General features: G+C 40.3%; 1 protein-coding gene across 5 annotated transcripts in view; it reads left to right on the forward strand.

Moving 5' to 3' along the window:
- ATP10B (ATPase phospholipid transporting 10B (putative)) overlaps window positions 1-26,055 on the forward strand; it is a 183,358-nt gene that overhangs the window by 153,866 nt on the left and 3,437 nt on the right. For all 5 annotated transcript variants that reach the window (XR_014854882.1, XM_085073467.1, XM_085073468.1 and 2 more), the window contains 17 exons: window positions 615-721; window positions 4,254-4,385; window positions 6,778-6,905; window positions 8,017-8,269; window positions 9,146-9,378; window positions 12,574-12,753; window positions 13,314-13,887; window positions 14,388-14,494; window positions 15,819-15,945; window positions 17,439-17,623; window positions 20,870-21,182; window positions 22,347-22,423; window positions 22,964-23,089; window positions 24,205-24,405; window positions 24,995-25,075; window positions 25,183-25,287; window positions 25,737-25,924. Coding sequence is in view for 4 of the 5 variants with exons in the window: in XM_085073467.1 (XP_084929593.1) it covers window positions 615-721; window positions 4,254-4,385; window positions 6,778-6,905; window positions 8,017-8,269; window positions 9,146-9,378; window positions 12,574-12,753; window positions 13,314-13,887; window positions 14,388-14,494; window positions 15,819-15,945; window positions 17,439-17,623; window positions 20,870-21,182; window positions 22,347-22,423; window positions 22,964-23,089; window positions 24,205-24,405; window positions 24,995-25,075; window positions 25,183-25,287; window positions 25,737-25,924 (3,117 nt within the window). In the remaining variant the exon portion in view is untranslated. The remainder of the gene's footprint in view (window positions 1-614; window positions 722-4,253; window positions 4,386-6,777; window positions 6,906-8,016; window positions 8,270-9,145; window positions 9,379-12,573; window positions 12,754-13,313; window positions 13,888-14,387; window positions 14,495-15,818; window positions 15,946-17,438; window positions 17,624-20,869; window positions 21,183-22,346; window positions 22,424-22,963; window positions 23,090-24,204; window positions 24,406-24,994; window positions 25,076-25,182; window positions 25,288-25,736; window positions 25,925-26,055) is intronic.

The following is a 26,055-nucleotide window of genomic DNA, read 5'->3' on the forward strand; positions in this document are numbered from 1 at the left end:
AATAGCAGCTCTCAGCTTTGGTAAAGCTCTCAAGAGGAACCTCTTGAGACCAAGTGCACAAGAAAAGCTGTGGGCAGGGGTAGGGGTGTGCATTCATTTTCAGAGGAAAGAAACAGATTTTCTGCCTGATGGAGCACTGACCTATTGGTTTTCATCAGTTTGTTCTGCCAGCAGAAGGACCTGGTGTACAATGGGGCATCTTTAGCCAAGATGAAGTCTTCTGTCCAGGGTGAGAATGAGGAGGAGCACCTCAGCCTGGAGACTTCTCAGGTGAACTGAGGTTCACGAAGAAGAGAAGCCCTTTGGTGGCTGACAGAGTGACAGAGGCTCTCGCAGATGTATTTGTCTGAACCTCTGCTCATCTTTCTGAAAAGTTTTCTTTGTAAGAAGTAGCAAAATGACTCTTGGTTTCTTTCATGAGATACTGAATCTGCCAAGGAAAGCCAAACTTGCTTTGTATTGGCATCATGACACACACACTGTGCAAGTGGCCTTTCAAGGGGAGACTTGGACTTCTCTGTAACTTTTTGAAACAGATGTGCACACAAAAGTTTTGTTTAATGTTCTATTAGAACAGAAAAATTAATTGCTCCATTTGATTTTATTTCTTCTAGGGAGCAGCCAAACCAAGAACGGGTTGGATTTAACATTGAAAGCCTCTTGCTTCGTGGATGTACAATCAGAAATACTGAGGTTGCAGTAGGAATTGTTATATATGCAGGTAAGATGTCATTTTTATTTATGTAGACTGAGAATTTCCCTGTAAATATCCTTAAAGAAATAAATATAGCCTAATATTGCAACATAATTTGTTTTAAAAACTGGTAGTGCACAGAAAAATTGTATAACTTTTTTAAAGTAAAGTTATTACTCATCCATCTCCAAAGCCAGCAAGTCTTGCACTGGGTCTTTGGCAAATGACAGCACCCTTGTGCATGTCAAATATCTTGTAAAAATATCCAGACAAGTAAAAAATTGCTAAGGTGAGTTTAACCCTCAGCTCTGGCTATATAATACTAATTCCATCTGTCATAAAATCTACACAGCTGCCCTAAGGGAGGTCTCACTGGCTCCTCAGGGTAGCGACTGGCACAGCTGAAGATCTACACAGGAAAAGAAAAACTCATCTGTGAATTTCATTCATCCATTCAATCTGTGCCAGTGGCAGCACGCAGGAGGCAGGGAGGCAGCAGCTGGAGGTGACAGAGAGGCAGCAGCAGCACAGGTTTGTGCTGACATAGACACAGTGTGTCCATGCAACCGTGAATTTCATGCAGGAGACACATGGACCACGAAAGACAGTGTTGGTGCCCTGATGAAATGCAGCAGTGCCAAGTTCAGCAGTGGGTCAGTTCATCTGTTCTCAGCAGCTTTTACCTTTGCAGTGTTACCACTGCTTTTACTCAGTGAGCATGATTTATCATTGGCTTTGCCAGCTGTGCTCTCCTCTGCTTCAGAGGGTATCAGCTACCCTTTTATTTGTAGATTAAATAAAAGTTAATTCAGACACAACAATTAATCCCATTAGCTATTGTTATCCTTCCAGTAGAGTTATATCAACTGTTTTACATCTAATCAGCAGTGAGGGGTTCAAGGTTGAGCTGCCTAAGAGAAAAGAGAAGTCACATCTTACAAGAGTCATTTAGCTCAGATTAATCTCCATAGCCCGGAACAATTTACCTGACAACAGACTGTTTATTTCACTGCGACGCAACTGGACTCTAAATGTCTATAGCTCCATATGTTTCCAAGGTAGCTTTGCCTTTGTAGGTCTTTCATTGCCTGAACCCCACATGTAAGAGGTCCCCACCAGGCAGAGGAGTAGAGCCAGAGCCAAATTCAGCACCCTTTTTGGGAGTAGCTGCTGCATAAAAATCTCAGTAGGGATCATTCCCTGTATAATTGGAGTAATTTATCATCCCTTCTCCTGTTGCAGCTCCTAAATGTCTTCTGTTTAGCTCAGATTTCCCAATATGTTCCCTTGACCACCAGCACAGATCCTAATGTGGATCTCCACTAAGCTGCCAGTAGCAAAGTTTGTAATTTTAAAGTTGTTCCCAAGACATAGTGGTTTTCATCTCAGTAAGTCTTCAGATCATTTTCCAGCTGAAGTCTTATTGTTAATGTCAGCATAAAAGTTTATTCTTTTTTTCCCTAAAATTAGACTGGCTTCAGTCAGTACCAGCTTCATTTCTAGGGTTCTTTGACATTGATTATACTCTGGTTTTTAATCACGGTCTGTGACCTTTTCTGAACAATCGAGATCAGTCACATAATAAGATGGCACATTTTCCTTTTTTATAACTCTATTACTTCTCAAACCTTCGTTCTAATGGAAGCCTTTGTGAGGAATGCAGCCATCACTTAGTGCGATTGCTTGGCCTGTGCAATTCTCATTTGACCCTAGGATAGTTATACTTTTCATGGCTACCCAGATTGTTCTACACAAAGCTATAGCACTAAAGCACAAAAATGTCATTACAGAGTGATAGCCAAGGTTTTCTCATTATGGTTGGGACAGCAGTAACAATTATGCACTTTTCATATACTAAAGTACTAGAAAGAAGTTTTAGATGAGCCCCTCAATATCTAGAAATAGAGATACAAGGTACCATTGGGGTGGTAGGTGAAGCGCTGCATTGCAAAGCATAGGAAAGTGTGAGGATTAGAAGAGAAACAAGTAGTTTATTCCCCATATTTCTGGTTTTCTGTTCCTTGCAAGGTGATATCTGTGTTACAGAAGTGTCCTTTTCCTGATAGTCACCCAAAGTGGAAAGGAATAGTAGAACTGATATTTGGAAAGAAGCTCTTCAAATTTTCTTCATGAAATAAATTCATCAACACTTCCCTGAGTGTTTTCTGGGAGGGATTAGAGGGCTTTGGCTTGTTTTGCTTTCAACACAAAACATTCCATTAAGCCTGACATTAAAGAAAAGTGAAGAACAAGATTCACACAGCTGCTGGAGGAACAGGAATGAAGCAGCAGTTCCTCCCCTTCAGTGTAGCTTGGTTCTTAGAGCATTTATTCACCGGGGGGAGGCTTGGGGTTTGTTCTCACCTCTGCCTGCATGGGAGTGAACACACATCTCCTTCACAGGCTGTGCACTGAATCCCTGCCTGAGTGGAACCTGTGGGTTTGTACTTACATTGGAAAGGAAGGAGCACTGGTAGTATAAACTGGTCCCACTGACACAGCTCCAGCTTGTGTAAATAATTCGCATTCACTGGAATAGGAAGCTAGGAGCCCCAGCTCTGGGGTGAATGTCCTGAACATAAGGCTGGAGAGTAATTTTCTCTTGCTCTGTTCCTAAATAAACAACCATTGATGTAAAACTGGAATGAGTCCAGCAGGTGTGATTGAACTGCACCTAACTTCTAGCTTTTGGGTTGAATCACTTCCCTAGAGAAAGCTAAAAGGCAGCTTGGAAAACAGCCCTTGTCAGACACATCATGCACATACAAATGAAAACTAAATATGAGTCTGCAGGGTCTGTATTGTCCAGAAAAAGCACTGTAGAAATAAACATAAAAGATACCATTTAATATAGCAACAGATGGTGTCCAGATATCACAATTGTGGAGCCACAGTTTAGATAATATTAATAGATCTGAAAAAGCAATTTCTGCTTCTTGATACCTTGCAGCACTCCTCTTTTTCAACTGTAAGTAGAGCTGCTCAATTCTAATTCACTGAGTTTAAAGATTGGAGTTTCTTTTATTTCTCATCCTACTGTTTTGTCAGTACTTTACAACCAAATAGTGAAAAGCTAAATATTAGTGTTTTCCACTGATGGATCTGACTTGTTGAATTTTTTTTTAAGTTAATATACAAAAAGTATCTAGTGACTTTTAAATGGCTGCCGAAAAATATTCAAATGAAGGTTTCAGGAACCTGTATAGCACCTAAACAGTTTGTAAAATACAAAAATATAACACTAATGTTCCTATTCCTTTTCTTCCCATGGAGATTTGCCTTTTGAATATTTATATAGACCTTATGATCCTACTAAGTCTGCTGTCATTGGGACAGAAAAATGTATGTGACAGCTGAAACCTGTGATGTAATGAAGGTCTTCAGTAAACTTCCAGATTTAGACTCTGATGCATTCAGACAAATGGGAAGATGGGCAAGAAAAATTCTGAATGTTAACATTAGTCATCATGCTCTCATTTTGGGAGAAATACTTTTCTAAAAAGCAAACCAAAATACAAAATAATACATTAACATGATGATACTCATTTGTGTTTTGAAGGTCATGAAACGAAGGCCATGCTCAATAACCGCGGTCCTCGTTACAAGCGCAGCAGGATAGAGCGGCGGATGAACAGGGACATTTTCTTATGTGTGGGACTCCTGTTTGTGATGTGCCTGGTTGGTGCTGTAGGTAAGAAGCACTGACAAAAATCTTTCTCCTAAATGGTGATAAAAATTGATCTTATAGACATGAGTGAGATCTAGAGCTGAATGCTTCTGGGGTCTTTAGGCTCCATGGTCTTTCCAAGAGATGAGTTAAAATAGCAGATCTGATCAATCCAGATGAAGAAAACTCATCCATGGCTATAAATGTTTCAGATAAGACTCATCCCCACTATGGTAAAACACGTGTAAGGCATGTGAAAGCCATTCTGTGACTGCATTATAGGAATCAATATTGGCCAGCTGAGATCTTCCTTCCTGAGAGCTTCCTGAGGGGATGTTTGCTCCTTGAGCATGAGAGCAAAAGTAAAATGATGTTGCTTTACTTTCATTTCAGTAGCATCTTCCTCTAATATGTTGGGAGTAATATTAGACACACAATTTAGAACCTGTGAGCTGTTCATAATTAATTCATTCAGTTTACAGCCTCCACATCTTCCTTCCTTATCAAAAGCCCCTTTACATCAGGCTGAGAGATGGAATAATTTTCTAGGTTGGAATAGCCTGCATTTTTCTTGGGTCCTTGCAGGTGAGCACGTGTGAATTGAGTAACTGATGTTAACTGGCTAGAGTTTATTGAATGGCTAATCTCAAAAATATCATCTTCGCTGCATGTAAGCAGCTGCTTGCATTCCAGCTCTGATTGCAGTCTGTCCCAGGCAGGCCAAAATTAATAGGATCTCATAATTCTGAGGAAAGGTCCAAATTTGAAGTCCACTCACTTTTGAAGGGGCAGTGCTTTAAAGATATAACAGGGGCTCCCATGAGCTTCTTTTCTTTTCAACTGATTTTGTTTCAGTGATAACTTGCTTCCTGCTACTGCTCTGATTTAGCGACAGTCAAATCAAATTTTCCTGCACCTGCCCTGGAGGTATGTGATGTGACACCCCAGCCAGTCATCAGTGTAATACCATGGGAAGCAAGGGCCATCCAAAGCAGATGAACAATTGAACTGACTTAATCGCTTCTTTAATTTTACTGCTTCATGTTGCACTGGGCCTTTTTGGCACCAAAATGGGATTTCAGTTTGACAACTGAGCTCTGTGTGAGGGAGAGAGAGACTTTATTTTCCTTGTTCCCTGGCTGCTGTCATGAATATTTAGAGACTTGTCTTTGTCGGGTGTGTAGGGGCCTTTGAGTAATAAAGTCCTTCAATTTAAGGTTTGAGGAAGTCTCAGATGAAAAAATCAGTTCTCAAAAAATAATTTATCTGCTCAGGTTAAAAAAAAATATAGTCTAAATGAAACATGTAAAACAGTAGCAAGTCCATTAACTTTCATCCATCCAAATGTCCATGAGTTCTTGCTTTGCAGCCTTGTCTGAATGCAGAGTTCTAGGAGGAAATATCAGTGGTGGACCAGTTATCAGGATTGTTCTTACACACAGTGGCAAATTGGGGTAAGAAGTGGCTTGTAGAGCAGAGTTGTCCTTGTTCTGATATGACTGTGGTCTGAAGCAGCCAGAGAGCATTGCTGAAATAATTTGAATATCTTTGGCAGCATTTTAGCAGGCAGATGCTTCACAACAACTGTTTGGTTAGCTGGTGCTAATGGAAGTTTTATTGGAGCTGGATACATGAAGTGGACTAATAGAGGATTTTGGCATCAGGACAAATGACGCAACGAGGGAAACCAAGTTGTTTGCCTTAGCTCTGTGGGAAGTTTCTGATGATATAAATTTAGTAACCTCCTTGACAAGAATTTATTTCAATAAGGACTGCATGGAAAGTGGTAGGAAAAATAGTGATGGGATGTTGTCAAGTCCTGGAACAGAGGTTTTGTTGTAGCAGTGCAATAGTATTTACTGGTATTTAAAACACAGAGGAAGAAGCAGTTGGGGATATGATTTAATTGAAGGGATGCAAAGAAGAGATGCCCAGACTGAATTTAGGGGTTTTGACAACTGTTAACAAAGACAGATTAAAATGAAGAATGGGCAGAGAGAATAAGGAATATTTCAGTTTGTCTATGTACAAAGGTTCTAAGGTTCATTTCTGTGAGAGGAATGAGAGTCTGCAGCACTGAGGATTTTTATGGGTAGGTGATAGAGAGGGATTCCTCCAGCAGGAAAACAGAATGAGGAAAGATCTGTGCAGAGCTAAGAGCCACGGAGGACACCTGGTAAGGAGAGGTGAATGAAAATATCTCTGGGTGCTTATTTCTCACTAGTGTATCAGCTATGTGCATGTGCTAGAGAGCTCTGCAGGTGCTTTGCATTCTCCAAAAGATTTGCAGCATTGCTCGGGGTGAGTAGCTTTGGAAATGTTTGATTACCAGGGCAGTCCATATCTGCACATTTCAGAGGCTTTGTCACTTGCCTCACTGCTCAGCCAATCTCAATCTCGTGTCTCATTCCTGCAGGGCATGGCATTTGGACAGGAAACTTTGGGGAGCATCCACCTTATGATGTCCCAGATGGGAATGGCAATTTTTTGTCTCCAGCTCTTGCCGGTTTCTACATGTTCCTGACAATGATAATCTTGTTGCAGGTAAAAGACAAAAACCTCTCTGTTACCTTCAAGATAGGAGTTACTCAAAATTTAGCATAATCACTAATGAACAATTACTGTCAGCTAACAGCTGTGCAGTACCTCCTTAATCCTATTTGAAAATATTTTCAGCAGTGTTTCAAATCATCCAAGTGTGAAATAATGTTTCTTTTTCTTTTTTTTCTTTTTAAATGCAGATTTTTTTTCTTGCTATTGAAACCCCACAAGCATATAGATAGGAAACCACATGTATTATATCTTTAACTCAGAATAGCTAGCAGATTAAATGAAGAGGATGTTTACATCCAAATGTCAGCTTTTTCTTTCCTGCCTATATCCAGAATTCCAAAATAAGAATGCCACTTAACATCTCAGAAAAGCAGTGAAAAAAAATTGCCAGTTTGCCAGTGGGGAATAATAACTAGGTATGGTTCAGCTAGTCTAGGAAAGAAGCTAAATTAGAAGCAACATACTTGTATATCTGAGTGTTATTAAGCCTAATTGGGCGAGAGCATTTTATTGGGTGATGAAAAAATTACATTTACTTTCAGATTTCTTGATGTCACTGCTGAGATTTAAGTGGACAGAATTTCTTTAATAAGAACAAAATCTGAATATTACTTTCAGAGCTGCTCAGAGATTCCTTGGGGATTAGTCTTCATTACTGAAACAGAATATTTGTGCATCTTAAGATTTCATTATTTCAGGGCGAGGAAGCTCATGGGTGGGAAGTGTTGTGTGCAAGGTAATTGTTTGTGAAACTTTTCTACACTAAGAGTTAGTTTGTGCTACTCCATCCTTTTGGCGTTTCAGAAGGGTAAGGGTGAGCATGACCCTTTGTCCAGAAAATGTGTTTTGTGAGGGCATCCTCTGAAAGACTCATCTTGGAATTTGGTACTGGCGGAATTTTGTCTTAAGTTTGCCACTCATTATCCCTGCTTCTCCACTGCTACAGTGTGCAGGATTTTTTTTCTCCCATGAACTATTATTCATCAGTCTTTGGGAATAACTGTTTCTTTGGAAGTCATTAGTATACTTGTGCCAGGACATTGCTGATAGAAAGCAGTAAAATTTGTCTCACCCCTCACTGAAAATTTCAACTCTCTTTCAGGTTTTAATTCCCATTTCTCTTTATGTGTCAATTGAGTTGGTCAAATTGGGCCAAGTCTTCTTAATTCACAATGACATTGACCTGTATGATGAAGAAGCAGATTTGCCCATCCAGTGCCGTGCCCTCAATATTACTGAAGACCTTGGACAAATCCAATATATCTTCTCAGACAAAACTGGGACACTGACAGAAAACAAAATGGTATTCCGGCGCTGTACTGTTGATGGAATTGAGTTTTCTCATCAGGAAAATGGTGAGAGATTCTTTTTTATGCTTACTTTTTTTTCCTCTGAGCAATTAAATTGTATTAATTTAAATATTAATACTTAAACCTACTGAGCCCTCTGATTGAAAGTAGAGCTTTGTGGATTATTCTCTATTTTGTAAGGGACTCCTGTTACAGAGATTCACAGAAGTGAAGGTGTTTTAAATGATTCAGGAATCAGATGGGAGAGGTTTTCCAGATCCCCCTGCAGGCACCTCCAGGATTTGCCCTGCATTCAATACCCACTCGTGCACTCAAAGAGAACATTTTCATTTCTAAATGAACGCCAGCCAACCTTTTATAAGCTCACAAACTGGTATTAGTTAGTAATTAAACTCTGTGGGGCCAAAAGTAATTACCATAGACTTCTGTGTGATATGAAAATACTGATAGCCTTTTCCTGGAGTGGATCCTGGCTGCAGTCTGGATCTGAAGGATCTTGGCACTCACTGCTCTGAATTCAGGGTTGACTCAGGCCCCTTCTTCGTCTCTACTTTCTCGCTCTATGTAGTGGAAAGGATCTTATTAAGCTGGCAAGCAGCTGCCAAAAAGATGTTTGTGTTCTGTGATGGAAAACATTAGCAAATTTGTGAATTACCATATTTGGCTCTCCTGTTCCAACTGCAAAAAGCAGCTGTAGAGATGAAACATTAGCAAAAGCCCATAAACGTGACTGATCACTTTGAAAACACATTTTTATTTTCTTGCAATAATAACAGTGGCAGTCTCCAGAAACCTCAGTGGACAGTGAAATTTTTCTGGTGCTAGCTTTTGCAACATTTTCGCTTTGGTTTAGTTTGTCACAGGATTTTTAATTGATCAAGGAATTCCTCCCAGAGGTAAGGTTTCATTTTTCTTTCACAGCCAGGCGCCTGGAAACGCACAAAGAGTTGGATCTAGACGATGAGGTCTTTGCAAAACTTCAACACTTCACTCTCCCCCCCATGAATCTGGAGAGACCAGCCACTAAGCACAGCACCATGAGGCCCCTGAGGCGCTGCCAGAGCGCGCGGGCGCGATTCCAGGGACACACCAGGAACAGGTCTGTCGGCCGCCGCGACAGCAGCCAGTCCCAGGTGGCCTTCAGCAGCCCCATCGTGAGTACCCACAGATGAGATAACACCTTCTGAGTTATCCCTTCTGCTCCATTTGTGATGGGAAGCCAACAGGTAGAGAGGAGAAATCCAACCCTTGTTGGAGATAAAAGAGGGAAGGGGGAGACAGCGTTGGAGTCCTTGACTGGAGCCTGCAGGCTGCAGCAGAATCTGCTGGATTTTAGATCTGAAACTTCCCAAACTCTCACACAGCCTAATTAAAGTCAGGCTGTTCTGCGCTTCTTGAAATTTTTTTAACACATTTCAGACAAGGCTTTTGTGAACACTAAGAGAAGGTCATACACTTTCAAAATTAGAATGCCAATTAAAATTAAAGGCATGGAAAATCCTTCCAAATCTTGAACAAAAAAAGTCTAATAAATGCAGAATTCTCAGAACTTTATTTGCTGCAGTTGTTGTTTATTATAAGATCCTACTTACCTCATTCAATTCCACTGTCATGTAGTCAATACCACTCAGAACTCCTACTTTTCTTGGAATATGGGAGTTCTGTCAGTTGTTATCCTAGCATATTCCAGCCCAGTCATCATAAGAGGCTGAGAACATCTCCATGGATTTTTGAGAACCCATGAGTCATGACTTCTGAGAACTTCTTATAGGTCACAAATATTGAAGGGTGATAAAGAAATTTCTTAGCTGTTTATTTCCCAATTACATTTTTACTGCCAGGCCTCTTCTTTTTGTTCTGTAAATAAACTTTTTTTTTTTTTAATTCACTGGAAAAGCAATATCTGAGGAACTAGTATCAAATATCTCTTTTGCAGCAGAAGATTAAGTTGCTACAATGGAAATAACCACCCTTAGCTCCTCATAGGTGTCACTCTATCTGGATAAATTGTTTAACCCCCCATGACAACCATGAAGATGTAGAAAACATGGAGACACTTAGATATTGCCCAGAGCCTGCCCTGTATGATGTCCTTTAAATGACACATAGGAGAATCCTTCCTTGCCAGCTGAGCCAATTTCCTATGAATAAAATGGGGATAATAATTTTTTTGGTGTCTCTATGGTTCCTGCCCCTTGGAATTTATATCACCTCGTCTGATGTATTTTTGCTCTGATACAAACCTGGAGCATCCTGAGTACTCCTGGTATACAGAGAGTGTTTGTGGGCCTGTGTGTCTGTCAGCAGTCAGAGGTTCATAAGAAAAATCCATCTTTCAACAATGGAACACGATAGAAGAATTAACATTTACTCTCTCTGCCTTTAGGGGCTCTTATGAATTAAGAGAGTGACATTACATTTCCTTCTAGATGTAATAGCTCCAATAAGTAGTGCCTTGCTATTAGAAGCATTTTCTGAAGATTTCCATTGTCCTATGGTCATCAGGTTTTCATGTCATCAAGTAGAAGAAAAGCTATCAAGTTAATGAGGAAACCTTAAAACTGAATGGCTCCAGCCATTCTATATCATCAACATTTTCACTAACAAAATTGCTAGCATTGAAAAGGTGGCAAATTTAACTGATCATCATCATTAGTGCTGTTTTAGTCCGTTTTCTTTTTTGCCTGGTTAGGGTTTTTAATATGTGTTCAGACTGAAAATTCAGGTCAGCACTGTTTTCACTTAATGTGAAAAGGAAGATGAGAAAAACTTTTCTGATAAATATTGTTCTCTTTTAATGTTTTGTTTTTAAAACCTGTCTCTGAGGCCACAATTTTCCTTACAATTTTCGATTTTCCCAGAGGAAACTTTTAATTTCAGAAAGTTGCTGCTGAAGTGAAATACCCAGTAGTGCATTGTCCTTTTTAACAAGAACTTGCAGCAGACATTGAGGATATAGGTGGAAAAGAAATTGAGTGGGATGATGACAGATAGGAAAGGCTGAGATCCATATTTAATAATTTGGTATTTGTGATGTTCATTTTAATTGTGGCAATGCATGTATAAATTGGATGGATAATTGTGCAAAGTGTTGGTAAGAATCTAATGTTTCATGTTTCAAATTTAATGGAATTCCCAACATAATTGTTTGAATAGTTGTATCTGCACATATATGTTCTTCCTTGGAATTGTCTAAATTTGGGATTGTTCTATGTACAAAGTGCATTATTGGCACAGTCCCATTACCCACAGAACTGCTGCAGTCGACAATATTGTGACAGAGTATCTTTACAACCAGAGCTTTCTGCAGCAGGGAAAGTGCAAGCCTTCTTCCAGCTTTGGATCTCAGCTGAGCTGCAAAATGAGCAGTAGATTTTTTCTGCAATTATTAGGATCAGTTAAGAACCACTTGTCGCTTTAGCAAGCAGGAGATGCAGTGTAACATATTCAGCACAGCACAGCTGAAAATGTGCTTGGGTGACTTCTGTTGCATATTTACAGAACTTGGGAAAACTGTGCCAGATTGAATGAGGTGAGGGTAATAGCTGAGATGAACTAGAAAGCAGCTAAATAACTCTGGCAGTCCCTTAAACAAGGCATCCAGAACTCTTGGCTCACAGGAAGTTGTCTTTTCAATTTGGAATTCCTTGTTAAATATGGCCCTGAATCAAATCCAAACCAGATTCCACTAACATGAAACTTCCATTAAAAGTAATATTCCCATAGCCCTACATCAAATTGAATTGTAGGTAAGTGAAATTGTTAAGTAATTTGGCTTGCAAATTTAGGTTTGATTAGAAAGAGTGTGATAGTAGAATTACAGAAACATTTCAGGAACAAGTATGCATGTATTTATTTATTTATTGCAAAAACTGAAGAAGAAAAGTTTGAGAGCACTTCTCTTTCTGAGTGCAAAATGAAACTACTCTGGAAATAAAAAGTGATGCTGTGGAAACTAAGCCATAAGCACAAAATGTTTTCTGTTGAACTAACTCTCAGCTTCCACACTAAACTGCGAAATCCCAAGTATGCATTCATGTGGAATGCTCTTTAATTCAGGAATCAGCAGTTTCAAAGTTAGGGGATACAGTACAGATAATTCTTGATTTTTAGTAGTTATCAAAAGAAATAAAATTCTGAGATCATCTTCCTTTTGAAGATGCATTTCCTTCTAATCACCTAGTTATGCAGCTTTTGGAAATATATCTTTTTTCCCTAGATATTAAGTACAAAAAGCATTTATCTTACATAATCCTAGGTGTAAATTCAAGAGGTCTATGAAGTTGCCAGTTGTTCCTTGAGGACACGGGTAAACGGGAATAATCCTCACTGAGTAATTTCTCTTCCAGGAAAAGGACGTGACTCCGGACAGCAGGCTGCTGAGGCGAGTGAGAGAAGCTGCCCTCCAGACTGAAAGTCTTTCTCCTTTTATCCATACAAAGACTTCCACATCCCTTACTGACTTTTTTCTTGCTCTTGCCATCTGCAATACAGTCCTGGTATCCACAGCTACTGAGCCAAGACAAAGGGTAATCTAACTTTAAATTCATGAGGAAAATGGATTATGCTTCCATTTAACAACACAGAACAGTGTTCAGTGAAACCTGAAATGGTGAAAAATGGTTTCTTTGGGAGTTCTCCTCTAGTTGCTTTACCTTTCGTGTATTATCTACTGCTTCCCTGCCTGTGTATCCCTTCCTAGCATGTCTTTTTATGTTTGATGAATTGCTATGGCTACCACAGGATATGCACTTTTTCTTTTAGGTTTTTTATTATATATGCTGTAAGAAGTTTGTTGAACACACTGGGTTTTCTCTGATCTGCCAGGCAATTGACAGAACTACAAGGGCTTGATTTCATCTCTGCTTCAGAGGTAGAGATACAAATCACCATCAAATTTGGATGCCAACTCACATATGACTCCTCTACTGAATTCTTCCACCACAGCTAAATGGCAGGAGAGGGGAAAGAGGGAATTTGCATTTATTGTTATTATCATTTGGATGCAGAAAAGTAGAGAGAGGTTTTGAGAAATATCTTGCAGTTCACATTTATTTCTTTTTAACCTTAGTTTTTCTCATATTTCTAGGTCACAGTCCCACCGCCAATAAAACCTTCGGGAATCACCCTGGAGAAGATTCATCAGATATTTCAAAGGCTAAAATTAGCAAGCCTTAGCCAATCTTTTTCATCATCTCAGTCTAGTTCAGAGCTCGGCGCTAGCTTCAGCGCAAAGAACACCAAGGAGCCTCTTGCTGTGCTGGAGAGCTGTGACAATGATGACGGCAGCAGAGGCCAGGAGCTCCAGGACAAGGGCAGCACAGACATTGGCAGTGCTTCCTTGGATGAGGTTTTTAAGTCTGTGACTAACAGCTCTCTGCCAGCAGAGTTTTGTTACGAGGCTGAGAGCCCGGATGAGGCAGCTCTGGTCTATGCTGCCCAGGCGTACAGCTTCACGCTGGTGTCTCGGACCCCTGAGCAGGTCACTGTGCAGCTGCCCCAGGGCACACTGCTGACCTTCGACATTCTCTACACCCTGGGCTTTGACTCAGTCAGGAAAAGGATGTCTGTGGTGGTCAGACACCCTCTAACCAAGGAGATTGTTGTCTACACTAAAGGTGCTGACTCTGTAATAATGGACCTGTTGGACGACTCTGCCAGAGGTGATTAGCCAGGGAGATATTTCTGTGGTGTCTCCTACAAAGATGCTTGCAGTAGTCTTTTCTGCATGAAATATTATATCTATGCATTAGAAATATAATAAGCAAATAAATAAACTTTCTCTAGTGTTTTCCTGTCAGAACTGAGGTATTTATTTAACCTCAGTTATGCTTAGAATATGGAATGGGCTAATTAAAATTCACTGATAGCACTAACCCACGTGGATTGTGTACTCTACAATATTACTGTCACAAAGGCCTGACCATTGCTTTTCAGGTTGTCAACAAGAGTGCTATAATATAAACAAACAAACAAAAAACCACCAGTAATGTTATTTCAAAGGAAACAAGGATCTTTACCAAGATTTCAGCTTCTGCACAGCCAACAATTTTGAGCTTTTAAAGAACTTGCTATTATAATGCCCACTCTTTTTTAATCTTAATGCATTAAATTTAAAATTATATATGCTTAAAACATTGAATCTTTTCCTTGTGTTTCACAGGTAACATTAGTGCAGAGAAGAGACTGAAAAGAATAAAAGAAAAAACACAGAAGCATCTGGACTACTATGCCCGTGATGGACTGCGGACTCTGTGCATAGCTAAGAAGGTGGGAGAGTGTTGCGGTTTAAAGGATGTTGCAGCAGACTTTACCCTAGAGCTTCTCTACCCAGCCCAGTTCAGCGCTCCAAACCCTCTGTCCCAGGGCAGACACTGCGCTCTCACCATCCGGGGAGCCATGAGGCTAGCTCTGGTTCGTCTGCTTCCACAACCGGCGGTGATAAAGGAGGCGAGGAGGGTCTATGCGTCGTGTCCATGGAAGATGTTTATTCACATGGTGCAGCAGAGGCCAACGACCTCCCCGAGGCAGAGATGCCTCAAGGGCGAAGGCCTCACATGCACAGCCACATGTGGAGCATAAACACACGTGGAGCATAGACCGCAAGATGGTGGAGGGTAAGGGGTTTTATAGGGAAACAGAGAGGGGCAGGGACAGCACACAGGCCCAGTGACCTCTGGGTACAGGGGAGGTACAGGGGCGGAGTTAGGAGTACAGGAACCAATAGGGGAAACCCGAGGGAGCGGCCAGGGCCACGTGGGGTTAGGGTACAGGAACCAATAGGGAAAACTGGGGGCGTGGCTAGGACCACATGGAGTAGGGAAGGCAGGACAATAGGTGACAAGTACAGTCGTTAAGAAAGGGGTGTGGGGAACTTGCAGCTATTATCACAATAGGAGAGCACAGCCTAATATTATTTACAGCTTTGCTCTGTACATATCAATAGATTTACTAGAAGAATATAATGGTTATAATTCTGCTTCAGAGAACCAGCCAGATATAGCCCATCTTTTTGTCCCTCTGTTTGCTTTGTCTGGAGCCTTTTTTTTCCTCTTTTTCCTCAATGTGACCAGATGATGGATTTTTAGTCAGTCTCAAAACACTTATTTCTGTTTCTCTTATGGTAACTCTAGCTGACCTTCTCTACACTGCTTCCAAGCAAGACACAAAGAGTCTGCAGAGCAGCCAACCTTTTTCCTTTTTGCTTGGCATTCAGCTTTCAAAAACCTTGCTCTGAGCCTGAGTTAATATATCTTAGTGTCATACTTTCATACAGGAGTTGTCTATGTGCAACAAAAAGGTCATATTCAAGCTCTGGAGAAATGTGGATCAACCCTCAGAAACTGTGTGCTCCCACCTAAGCAAGAGTTGTGTGAGCAAGAGTTTCTCTAGGTCATATTATTGAGTCTCAGCTGTAGGTCATTTGTACAAACTACTTTTTCTTGCAGTTTTCTCTTGGAAAAGTTTGAGTTATTTTGAAGATGATACCCTACCTTACCAGCTTGGATAGGAGTTAAGTCTCTGTGATCCAGAATGTTGGCATTCCTCTCGCATTTGAATTTAAAATAAACTCTGTTTAAATTGTCTTATGCAGGTCTTGAATGAAGATGATTTTCAAAAGTGGGCCAATTTTCGTCGGGAGGCAGAAGCTGCAATTGACAACAGAGAGGAGCTGTTAATGGAGACAGCACAGCATCTGGAAACCAAGCTCACCTTGCTGGGTAGCTAAAAATAAGAATTGTCATTGTGTGACACACTTGCTCGCCTGTGATATTCCTGGCAATAAGAGAGACAACAGCTTATACCAATTTATATCCAAAAGTCCTCCTCTGAGGTTTGGAAATCTCCGGGCTAGGGAGATACAATCCAATGACAGTGTCTACACAAGTTCTCACACATTTTGGGCAGCAGTAACTTTGAAAAAGTGTACTGAAACTATTGTGTGCCAAGAGCAAAGAACACGATCATCAGCTGTTACTATGGCCCAGCTGACACAGTAAATAATGATGTTCCCACAATTCAGTTGCATGTCCATGTCCTTAGATAACCCTATAAAACAGTATAAATTAACTTCAGGTTTGAGCACAAATTCCAAGGGAATTTTGGTAATTGAGCTGTATTATAACACCCAGGAACTTAAGCATGTAGGCGTTTTGCTACTGAGTTCTTGCTTTTGTTGCATTGTTGTGTGTGTTTTGTGCACTCTGCATAGAGATGTTTAATGTTAAAACTTACATTGATTGACGTGTCTGCATCATTCATCACCGTCACATCTAACAACATCATTCTGTCAAATTATGGAGCATTCTAGTGCTTTCTGTTCTACTTTGTTTCCAAACATTTTGTTCTTAAGACTTTAATTTTTGGAGTTGTTTCTTTCATTTTCCCTGAATACAATTTGTGCCTATACTTCGTAATCCTGAATTTCTGTGATTGCAAGCTATTAGTGTTATGGCTTCTCATAATCTCTCCAGTGATTTAAAAAATTAGAGCAATAATGGTAAATGCCATAAACAGAACACATAAGAGGTAATGTAGATCTTGTCAAAGTCTTTTACCCTTGCCAATTACTAAGGCTCTGTGTGCTTTCATGCTTTAATTTGCAAAAACTGTTCCCTTAGCTTAAATCGATACCTATCTTTAATGTACCACAGTTACAGCATCTTCAAACTGACCTCTAGTGGAAGAGATAAGGAGTATTGTGACATTCACATGGTGATTTACCAACATCATCAGAAGGAGTGTTGGCATCTGCTTCTAAGTTTGTGCATTTTCAAAACGAAAATGTACTGTACTGTTTCTTCTGCCTTTGACAGCTGAAGCATCTGACTTGACAATAGGGACAGCATTCATTTAAACAGTCAAAGTTCATCTTTTCTGGTTGCTTTGACAGAACTTAATGTGGTACTTTAAAAATGCATATGGTGTTGATTCCTCTGCCAGAGCATTGTCATTTTGGATTATTAGGAAGAAATGAAATGCATTGTTCTAGCAATGAGCAAAATGAAGAGACAGAACTTGATTGGTGACACATTCAGACCTTAATCCAAATGCAGATCCTGTGCCTGTGTTTATTTGCTGGACAACACCTTGGCTTGACTCTTGATAAGTTCAGGAACGTGACTGGAAATCAAAGATCTTTTCTTAAACAAGAAAATAGCAATGTGATTTTCAAGCAAAGTAAACCTTTTCTCTTCTTTTCCTTTTTGCCCAGGAGCAACAGGGATTGAAGATCGGCTGCAAGATGGAGTACCTGACACTATTTTGGCTCTCCGAGAGGCTGGGATACAAATTTGGGTGTTGACAGGAGACAAACAGGAGACAGCAGTTAACATTGCATACTCCTGTAAACTCCTGAACCAAAGGGACACTGTCTTCACCATAAACACTGAAAATAAGGTGAGTAGAGAGAGACAAAATGCACAGAATTTGCTATCTTGCTTTGTGTCTTGCAGTTTGGCATTGCTTTGTTCTAGACCTCACTAAACACAGAACAGTCAAAAAATCCCACAGGGCATTAGGCCAGAAACTCTGTGGACCACACAGAACAGGATGAATTGAAATAAGACACTTATGCAGAGTTTCATTCAATTAGAATATACAGACTTTTCCAAATGAAAATATTATTTTTAAAAATTACCCAAATTGCTAGCTATTACCTGAATTAGTGGTTTTAGGAGGAAGGTAATATGCAGTTTAAGTGCCTAATTCCTTAATATCATGGACATCTGGATTTCGACCTTATAATGGAAATTTCAGTTTAACCCTAGGTGATATCTGTTAGACAATATTTGGAAAGTGCTGCATGAGTCAGCAAGGAAAAAGTATGAAGGTGCAGATTTAAGTAAATTCAGAACTTTCTAGTTGCATGTTTCCTAATAGGATTAGACTCAATCCAATCAGAAATTTATTAGCAAAAAATGTAATCCAATATCTCTTTGTTTAAGCAGGGGCCAGTTAAAAACACAGTCATTTTCTTGACATGCCATGGTGGCACACATATTTGTTGATGTGCACAGATATTCCCTGTATTTCTATGGGCATGAAGAAGGGCAGGCAGTAGGCAAGGCAAACATAGCCCAAAATGAGGATAATCACTTCAAGGGCAGGTCTGTCAGCTCCTGTGAGTCACTACAACACAGTGAGCAATCTGTGGTGCAATCTATGGCTGTTCCTGACAACATCTGAACAGAAGACAGAAAATAGAGACGTCACTTCTGAAGAGGGTAAATACCATTATGGATGGTGAAAGTAAAAGGCTTTAGACAAGCCAACCTGACTTTTGCTGGATGTGGAGCAATATAAGCAGAGTACCAGGAAAATCATACCTTAATGTCAGAAAGTGGAATGGCCACCTCTGTGCACAGCCTCACATTTCATCCCTCTGGGCATGCAGGTGGGGCAGGTGGCTTTGTGGGATGGATTATGGGGACAGTGAGTATAAGCACCACGGTTAAACCAGACCATTTGCTAAGAAAGGTCAGCCCAGACCATTTCTAAACCCAAAAGATTCCAAAATTCCACTTGTGATGCCCTTTCTGCATTTTCTTGCTGGTGACCTCTTACTTCCCATAGAGCCCTGGAAGCCCCTGACATGCCCCCAGAGCAGCTGCTGCCTTTTTCTTGCTCCTTTTTCTTCAGCATCACTCACAGCCCCCAGTCAGCAGGAGCAGGAGGCACAGAAAGTTCAGCCTTTCCATGGGTTGGCATGAGGGGGTGGAGGGCAGGCAGGGCTTCCTTGTGTCACCAGACAAGTCACCCACCTCACTTGTCTCAGCTTTTCTCCCCACAGAACCAGGGTTACCAATACAAGCCTGCTTTTCTCAATAAAGCCATTATGAGGATTAATTAAATATAGTTAAAATATTGACTGCATAGAGCAGTGAAATGGCCTACTTTCTCACTTCTTTTGTCTGCAGCTAGTAGCTCTCCAAACAAAAAAAAAATCCTATGCAAATGTCTGTCTCTTTCAATGTCACGGAAATAGAGAAACAAGCAAAGATGATATGGAATCTGGCATGGAAAACATTCCTCGCTTCAATGTGTAATTTCATTTGATATGCATATCTGCTTTAACGGGACGCAGAATGAATATATTTAGGATGGAAATTAGAAGGTGGTTTCTGCCAGAGCAGTGATGCTACAGCAGGACCTTCCTGGCTCCAGGGAATGCCAGCATGGGCTCTTCCCCACGGCAGCCTCTGTGGATCCAGGCTCAGGAGCAGCCTGCACACACCTGGGGGTTTGTGGGAATCCCCATGGCTCAGGGGGCACTGGAGTATCTCCACAATAAGATTTAGTTCCTTCCCTTTCAAAGTGAAACCAAAGACAGACAGTTCTGAAAGAGGCTCCCAATAGCATCAATGAGGAACACAAATAATATATACAGATTATTTAACCAGTTCACTTTGCTGAAGTTAGATATTGAAGTGGCTTCACTGTGAAGAGCCTCTCTTTACCCCCTGAACCCAGCAGATTATTCAAACACTGAAAATGAAATATCTTCCAGGAAGATGCAACATAATTAGGTAGCTTGGGGGATTTGTTTCAAAAGGCAAGCCAAGGCAAACCAGGAATTTCCACTGCCATTTTTGGTTTGTTCACAGAAACATGATGCTTCTTCAATATTTTTTAGAGTTTTTAAATGTGCAGGCTAGATGCAGGTTTTTATTAGATGTCAGAGGTACATTTGATTCCAGAACCTCCCACTTAAGTGTAATTTAAATCTTGCAAACATCCTACACATGTACCTTATGCTACACAAAGTGAAAATAACATTTTAGAACTGAATCATCACTCAATAAAGCTGACAGAAAAGGTAGAAAAAGGAATTATTAGCTCCTTAGGTATTCAGGGCCATACCATTGAAGGAGGACTTTCAGTACTAAGAGGGAGCAAAATAACTTTGAGATCATTTTGGGTTTTCTCTGATAGTGTTGAGCCAATTTAGGAGATCTGGATGGGAGAGATAAGAGTGCTCCTCTTAAATCTGTTTCTATCTACTAAAAAGTCAATTCCAGTTGTTGGTGTCTAAAAGGGGACTTGATCCAAATGAGACAGATTTGCTAAGAGGAAGGACTTTGTTTTTGAGGCACAGTGCTAGAAAATATGAAGTTTTATTTCTGTTCCAAATTGTTCCGCATGCCTGATATGTGACTTATAAAAGGACAAACTCTGGAAGTTACTGGATAATTTTGAAAATATGAATCTCTTGTTTCTCTACCATAGTTTATTTTTCATGGAAGCCAATGCTGCAATATCTCACATCATTCATATCAGAACTAGATTTTTCAATCTCCTTTAAGAAGAAAAAAAATAAGGATTTTTGTTTTATTTTCTGAACTCTCAGCATAAATGCACATGTACTCCTAATGTAAAGATTATTTTATTTTCTTTTAAAATAATTCCTTACTTCAGTTGACTAGCAGATAAAATGTGCAGTGTTTTCACTGAAGGATTTGATAACATCATTGAAATAATCTCCAATCAGATGAATCAGTGCGTTTCTCAGACAGTTTTCCCTAATGTTTATCTGATAGGCTGAAACCCACTGGCATGATTATACAAACATACACTTGGCAAGGTGCTGTACTGTAAAGGGAGATGGAGATAACTATTTCTAGACCCACGTCTGTTTTCTTACAGGAAACTTGCGAATCCCTCTTGAATTTAACCCTGGAAGAGGTGAGGAAGAATTACGAGTTTGACAAACCACGGAGGAAACTTTTTGGCATCATCCCAACATCTTGCTCAGCCTCTGAGGCCCCCAGCCCCGAGTTTGGGCTGGTGATTGATGGACAGACACTGAACATCATCTTCCAGGGAGGGCTGGAGCAGAAGTTCCTGGCGCTGACGCAGCACTGCCGCTCTGTGCTCTGCTGCCGCTCCACCCCTCTGCAGAAGAGCATGGTGGTCAAGCTCCTCCGGAGGCAGCTGGGAGTGATGACCCTGTCCATAGGTACCTCCATCTGAACCCCAAAGGTTCTTTCTTTAAGAGAAATGGGTGGAATATATTGTAGTGGCTGTTTTTTTGTGCATCAGATACATGCAGTGAGGAAACAGCACTGAACATTCTTTCCTGATCAAAACCCATTTAAAATTCCTTCTTCAGCTTTCCCTAAGCATATCTGGCCCCTCTTAAAACAAGATGAAGGCACTCCAAATTCAGAATCAGAAGCAGTCCCTTTCATGCACATCAGTACAAACACAAGTACACACTCCCTCTGGAATGTCCTTGCTTTGGGCCTGGAAAGCACTCAAGAGTAGTCATTATTTTGTCTTTTCATAAAGCCCTTTTCCTGTCAGATTTTCCCAGCTAGTGAAAACAGTTATCTCCAGAGTAGTATTAAGCACTGACTCATTTTTCTTTTACCTCCAAATAATGTGAAATGCTTTGAGTTTTCTGCCTCACTTTTGGTAAGTGATGCCACTAAAATCCTTACAGAATTGATTTAGATGACTTCAAACTAAAAAAATACACATCTGTGAACCAAACAGAAAAGGAAGAGCCTGTTGTATTGTAAATTTTTTTGCTTTGCCTTGCAGTTCAAAACATAAGCTTTCAGCCTTCAGCTTCACTTACTTTACTTTACTTTACCAGCTAACCTAATTTACAATCTCCACACAGCAAGCAGCAAGCATGGATGTTCTTTCCCTGGAAATTTGGTTATGTATTCAACATATTGCTGCAAGTTGAAATGAGCAAAATAATTCCTGAAACTGACTTGTTACATTGTCATCTGCAATCAAATTTGTCATAGATTCAGAGAATTCAGTGAAGTAGGGTGTTGCAAAGTCTGTTCCCAAGCATATGGAGCTGGCCAAACAGAAACACAAAGTGGTGCAGATGTAGATGGTGTTAGGGTGGCTGTGTCACCACCCAGCTAGTCCCCATGTTGGGCTTCACCCTGGTGGAGCCAGGTCTCCTAAAAAGGGAGGATATTCCTACCCAGATCAGAGCCTGGAGGTCATGATTGCTTGATTCCAAGCATCAGGTCTCCTGATCAAGATCAATGGTAGTACAGAATAGCTGAAATAATCGGCATAGCTAGGATTGTTTCCTTCTGATGGAGGCACTCTGTATTAAGCACTTTTATTGTTCCCTCCTGTGCTCCCATTCTAGGGGATGGTGCAAACGATGTAAGTATGATTCAAGCAGCAGATGTTGGAATTGGAATATCTGGCCAGGAAGGCATGCAGGTATCCTCTCCATTTATTTCCTCTCCTCTTCTGTCAGGTAGTCCCTTGCGGCTCAATAAGCTTCATAGCAGCCCTACATGCTCAAGTGTCATCTTAAAAATGCAAGTTGGCATCATAAATTAATATGCACTTCATAATTATGGGTCCAGCCAAAAAAAGAGGGTTTGGAGCCAACAATTAGCACGCGTGGGTAAACCTGTGTTTGCTCATGAGCCTGGAAAATTAGCAGATGTCTGTCCAGTGTTAGGTGAGCATCTGGTTTCTGAATCCTCTCAGCTGCTGCATTTCCAGGTTTTGTGGATTCTCTTCCACTCTTCTGCCCTAAATCCTTTCCCATGCATCCCCCTTCCACATTCTCCTTAAATGGAGAGTTCTGCAGAGATAGAAATTTCCAACAACGTTCTTGAGGGTTAGTTTGTTGGTTTCTTTCTTCTACAATATTCAATAACAGGAAATTATTTCAATGTCCATGTTCAAATTCCATTATACAGAGTGTGAAAAGGATGTATTGTAAATGACCTTCTCTTCCTTTTCCCAAAGGCTGTGATGGCCAGTGACTTTGCAATATCCCGATTTAAGCACCTCAAAAAGCTCCTTCTTGTCCATGGACATTGGTGCTATGCTCGCCTGGCAAAGATGGTGATTTACTTTTTCTACAAAAATGTGGTAAGATTATAAAAATTATGAAGCTTTCATCCTAGCAAATGTTGATTCCAGGGCTGGGGAGTTCTTTGGTTGCTTGGTTTTGGTTTTTGCAGGTTATACTCTTAATTTTTATGAAGCTACGGTTTGTGTTTCTTCACTTTGCCGGTTCATAGCATGCCTCTTCCTTCTTAGCAAGTGCTGCTGAGAGCATTGAGGAAAATATGGGCTCTAAGTGTATTTTGAAAAAGCATTATTCCAGAGGGGAAAAGGACTCAAGGCTTAGTAACTTTATATGGAAACTCAAGAAACTTTATTAATAATACCCATGAGCCTCAAAATAAAATTTGCATAAGGAAGATCAGATTATTAGTACTTGAATGTAGAAGATGAGTCTGCACTATGAATTGCTTGCCTGTGAAACCTCTGAATTTTTATAGGAATCACTTGCAAGTAATGATGCAGTCATACCTGGCATTTTTATTAAAAATTTAATGTATATGCAAATGAGCTGTGCATTGAAGTATAATGTAAAGTGGAAAAAATGTGGTAATTCAGTTTCTACAAGACTAGGAAAACAAGTCCATTTAATATGAAATACAGTCTGAGCATGAAAGGCTATTTACTTAGAATTCAAAGTATGTGTTTTTTGTGGAGTTTTTAATAATTTTGAATAAGGATTACTTCTTATCACTATTGAAATTTCTAGTGAAATGAACACTTCCCCTTTTTTGATTGGACATTCTTTTAGAGTTCAAAGGATATGTATTTGCAATGTGAAATAGTTCTCCAGACTGGGATGCTGCTGTTCTTTTATCTCTGCAGTAGCATTATGGAGCAGCAGGCCTTTGATTCTGCATGGACAATGAGTTTATAAAAGGATTTTTAAATCTGCTGCTCAGGGCTGTGAACAGTTTACTTAATTATTCTCTGATACGTTCTTAAAGAAACCTAATGGCTTTTAAGAAGCTGTATCACAGTGGATCACTGTGAAACAAACCCTTAAGATATATTGCTTTATGCAATGAAATGCTGTGCCCTCAACCAAAATTGTGTCTTTTTAGGAGAGTCTGTTAATAACCAATGTCCCACATAAACTTCACAGGGGGAACTGTGTGTTTGTATTTGCTTCTCCCCAGTGCTACGTCAACCTGCTCTTCTGGTACCAGTTCTTCTGTGGGTTCTCAGGCAGCAGCATGATAGGTTACTGGCAGATGATATTTTTCAACCTCTTCTTCACCTCAGTGCCCCCTCTTCTCTTTGGAATCCTGGATAAAGATGTTTCTGCGGAAACACTCCTAGGTTTGCCCGAGTTGTATAAGAATGGACAAAATTCAGAGGTATGTCACGATTGCTGAAATAACTCCTTGATAATTCAAAGGACCACAGGTTTTTTGTTTTAGGAAGGAGGGAAGGAAGAAAAGAGTTTAGACTTACTTGTTGAAATGACAGGAGCCCAGCCTTCTGTCACTGCAATAATGCACCCCACTCCATGGGAGTTGTGACCCCATAGGTCACTAGATAAGTTTAAATATGACAAATAGTCAAATTAAAATGGCACAAAATAAGTGTTTCAATAGAAGAAATTATTTTTGACCAATTTTATAACTCTAGAAAGAGCCTTGATAAGAATTTGAGGAATAAGATCCTTTGGGAAGGGATGGGACATTGATGAAATTCAGCTTTTAAGACTCTTGGTTGACTTGTTAATATTCCTACAGTCTATCTTTACTTAGCACAGGGAAAATGGCTGTGCAGAGATAAGCCTTTGGTTTAATCAGCTGCTCAGGAGGCATTTACTCATGGAGGGAGACCAGTAAGCAATAATCAGTAGTCTGAATAGAAGAAAAACAAACAGCAATTGTGTTTGCAGCACAGGTTAGATATGAATGTCCCATCATAATGACTGTGATTTATAAACTCCTGCAGATATACAACCTGTCAACTTTTATTATTACAATGCTGGATGCCTTCTATCAGAGCCTCATTTGCTTCTTTGTCCCCTATTTGGTAAGTAACAAGCTCATTAATATTCTCACTCTCCTGTCCTCCTGAAAAATTGAGAATTCAGTTCTGAATGGCCAGGGTTCATCACAATCTCTCTGCCTGTTTTGTAGATGTACAAGGACTCTGACATAGATGTGTTTTCCTTTGGAAACCCCATCAACACCATCTCCCTTCTGACCATTCTCTTGCACCAGGCTCTAGAAATGAAAACATGGGTATGTGTTTGACCTGTCCTGTTCACAGCACTGTTGGGTTTTTGTGAACATAGCATCTTGTGTAGGCAAGCAATTCTCTTTCAGAGTCATTTACCTGAATTCTGGGTCACAAAAAGTAACTAATAGGTGCATTGAACTTTCACAAACTGCCAGAATTGGGTATTAGTACCAGGTTAACTGTTTCATGTGCACAGTGGCAGAATTTGTCCACCATATCCTTGGACAGGACAGTACACAGTATTTGCATACCTCAATATATGAGGACATGGTACTTAGAGAACTATATTCACTGTTGTTTTCTAAGTTCATTTCTGGCTGTTTGTCCCGCTGCAGATTTCAGGAAAATGCACTGTTTGATGCATCCCTTCCAACTGTCTTTGTCTCATCCTGTCTCACACCCAGTCAGGATCTCACAGGCATCACTTCATTTCTTGCCCTTGTTCTTGCAGACCCTGCTCCAGCTGGTGGCAATGATCTGCAGTGTGGCCTTTTACCTCATCTTCTCTCTGATCTACAATGCTGTCTGTGTGCTGTGCAACCCTCCCACCAACCCTTACTGGATCATGGAGAGACAGCTCACAGACCCCACCTTCTACTTGCTGTGCCTTATCACCCCCATCATCGCTCTTCTGCCAAGGTTGGAATGTTTTCCTCTCAGTTTTCCTTTTGTGGGTTGGTGGACATGTGAGTGAAGAAACAATAACGATGTGTTCAGCTACGTGATTTGTCAGGCACGTGTGCTGCACAGGGATAATTGATCAGTGTGGA

The sequence above is a fragment of the Lichenostomus cassidix genome, chromosome 13 (assembly GCF_008360975.1).
Source record: "Lichenostomus cassidix isolate B80296 chromosome 13, HeHo_3.0, whole genome shotgun sequence".
In the NCBI taxonomy this organism is placed as follows: Eukaryota; Metazoa; Chordata; class Aves; order Passeriformes; family Meliphagidae; genus Lichenostomus; species Lichenostomus cassidix.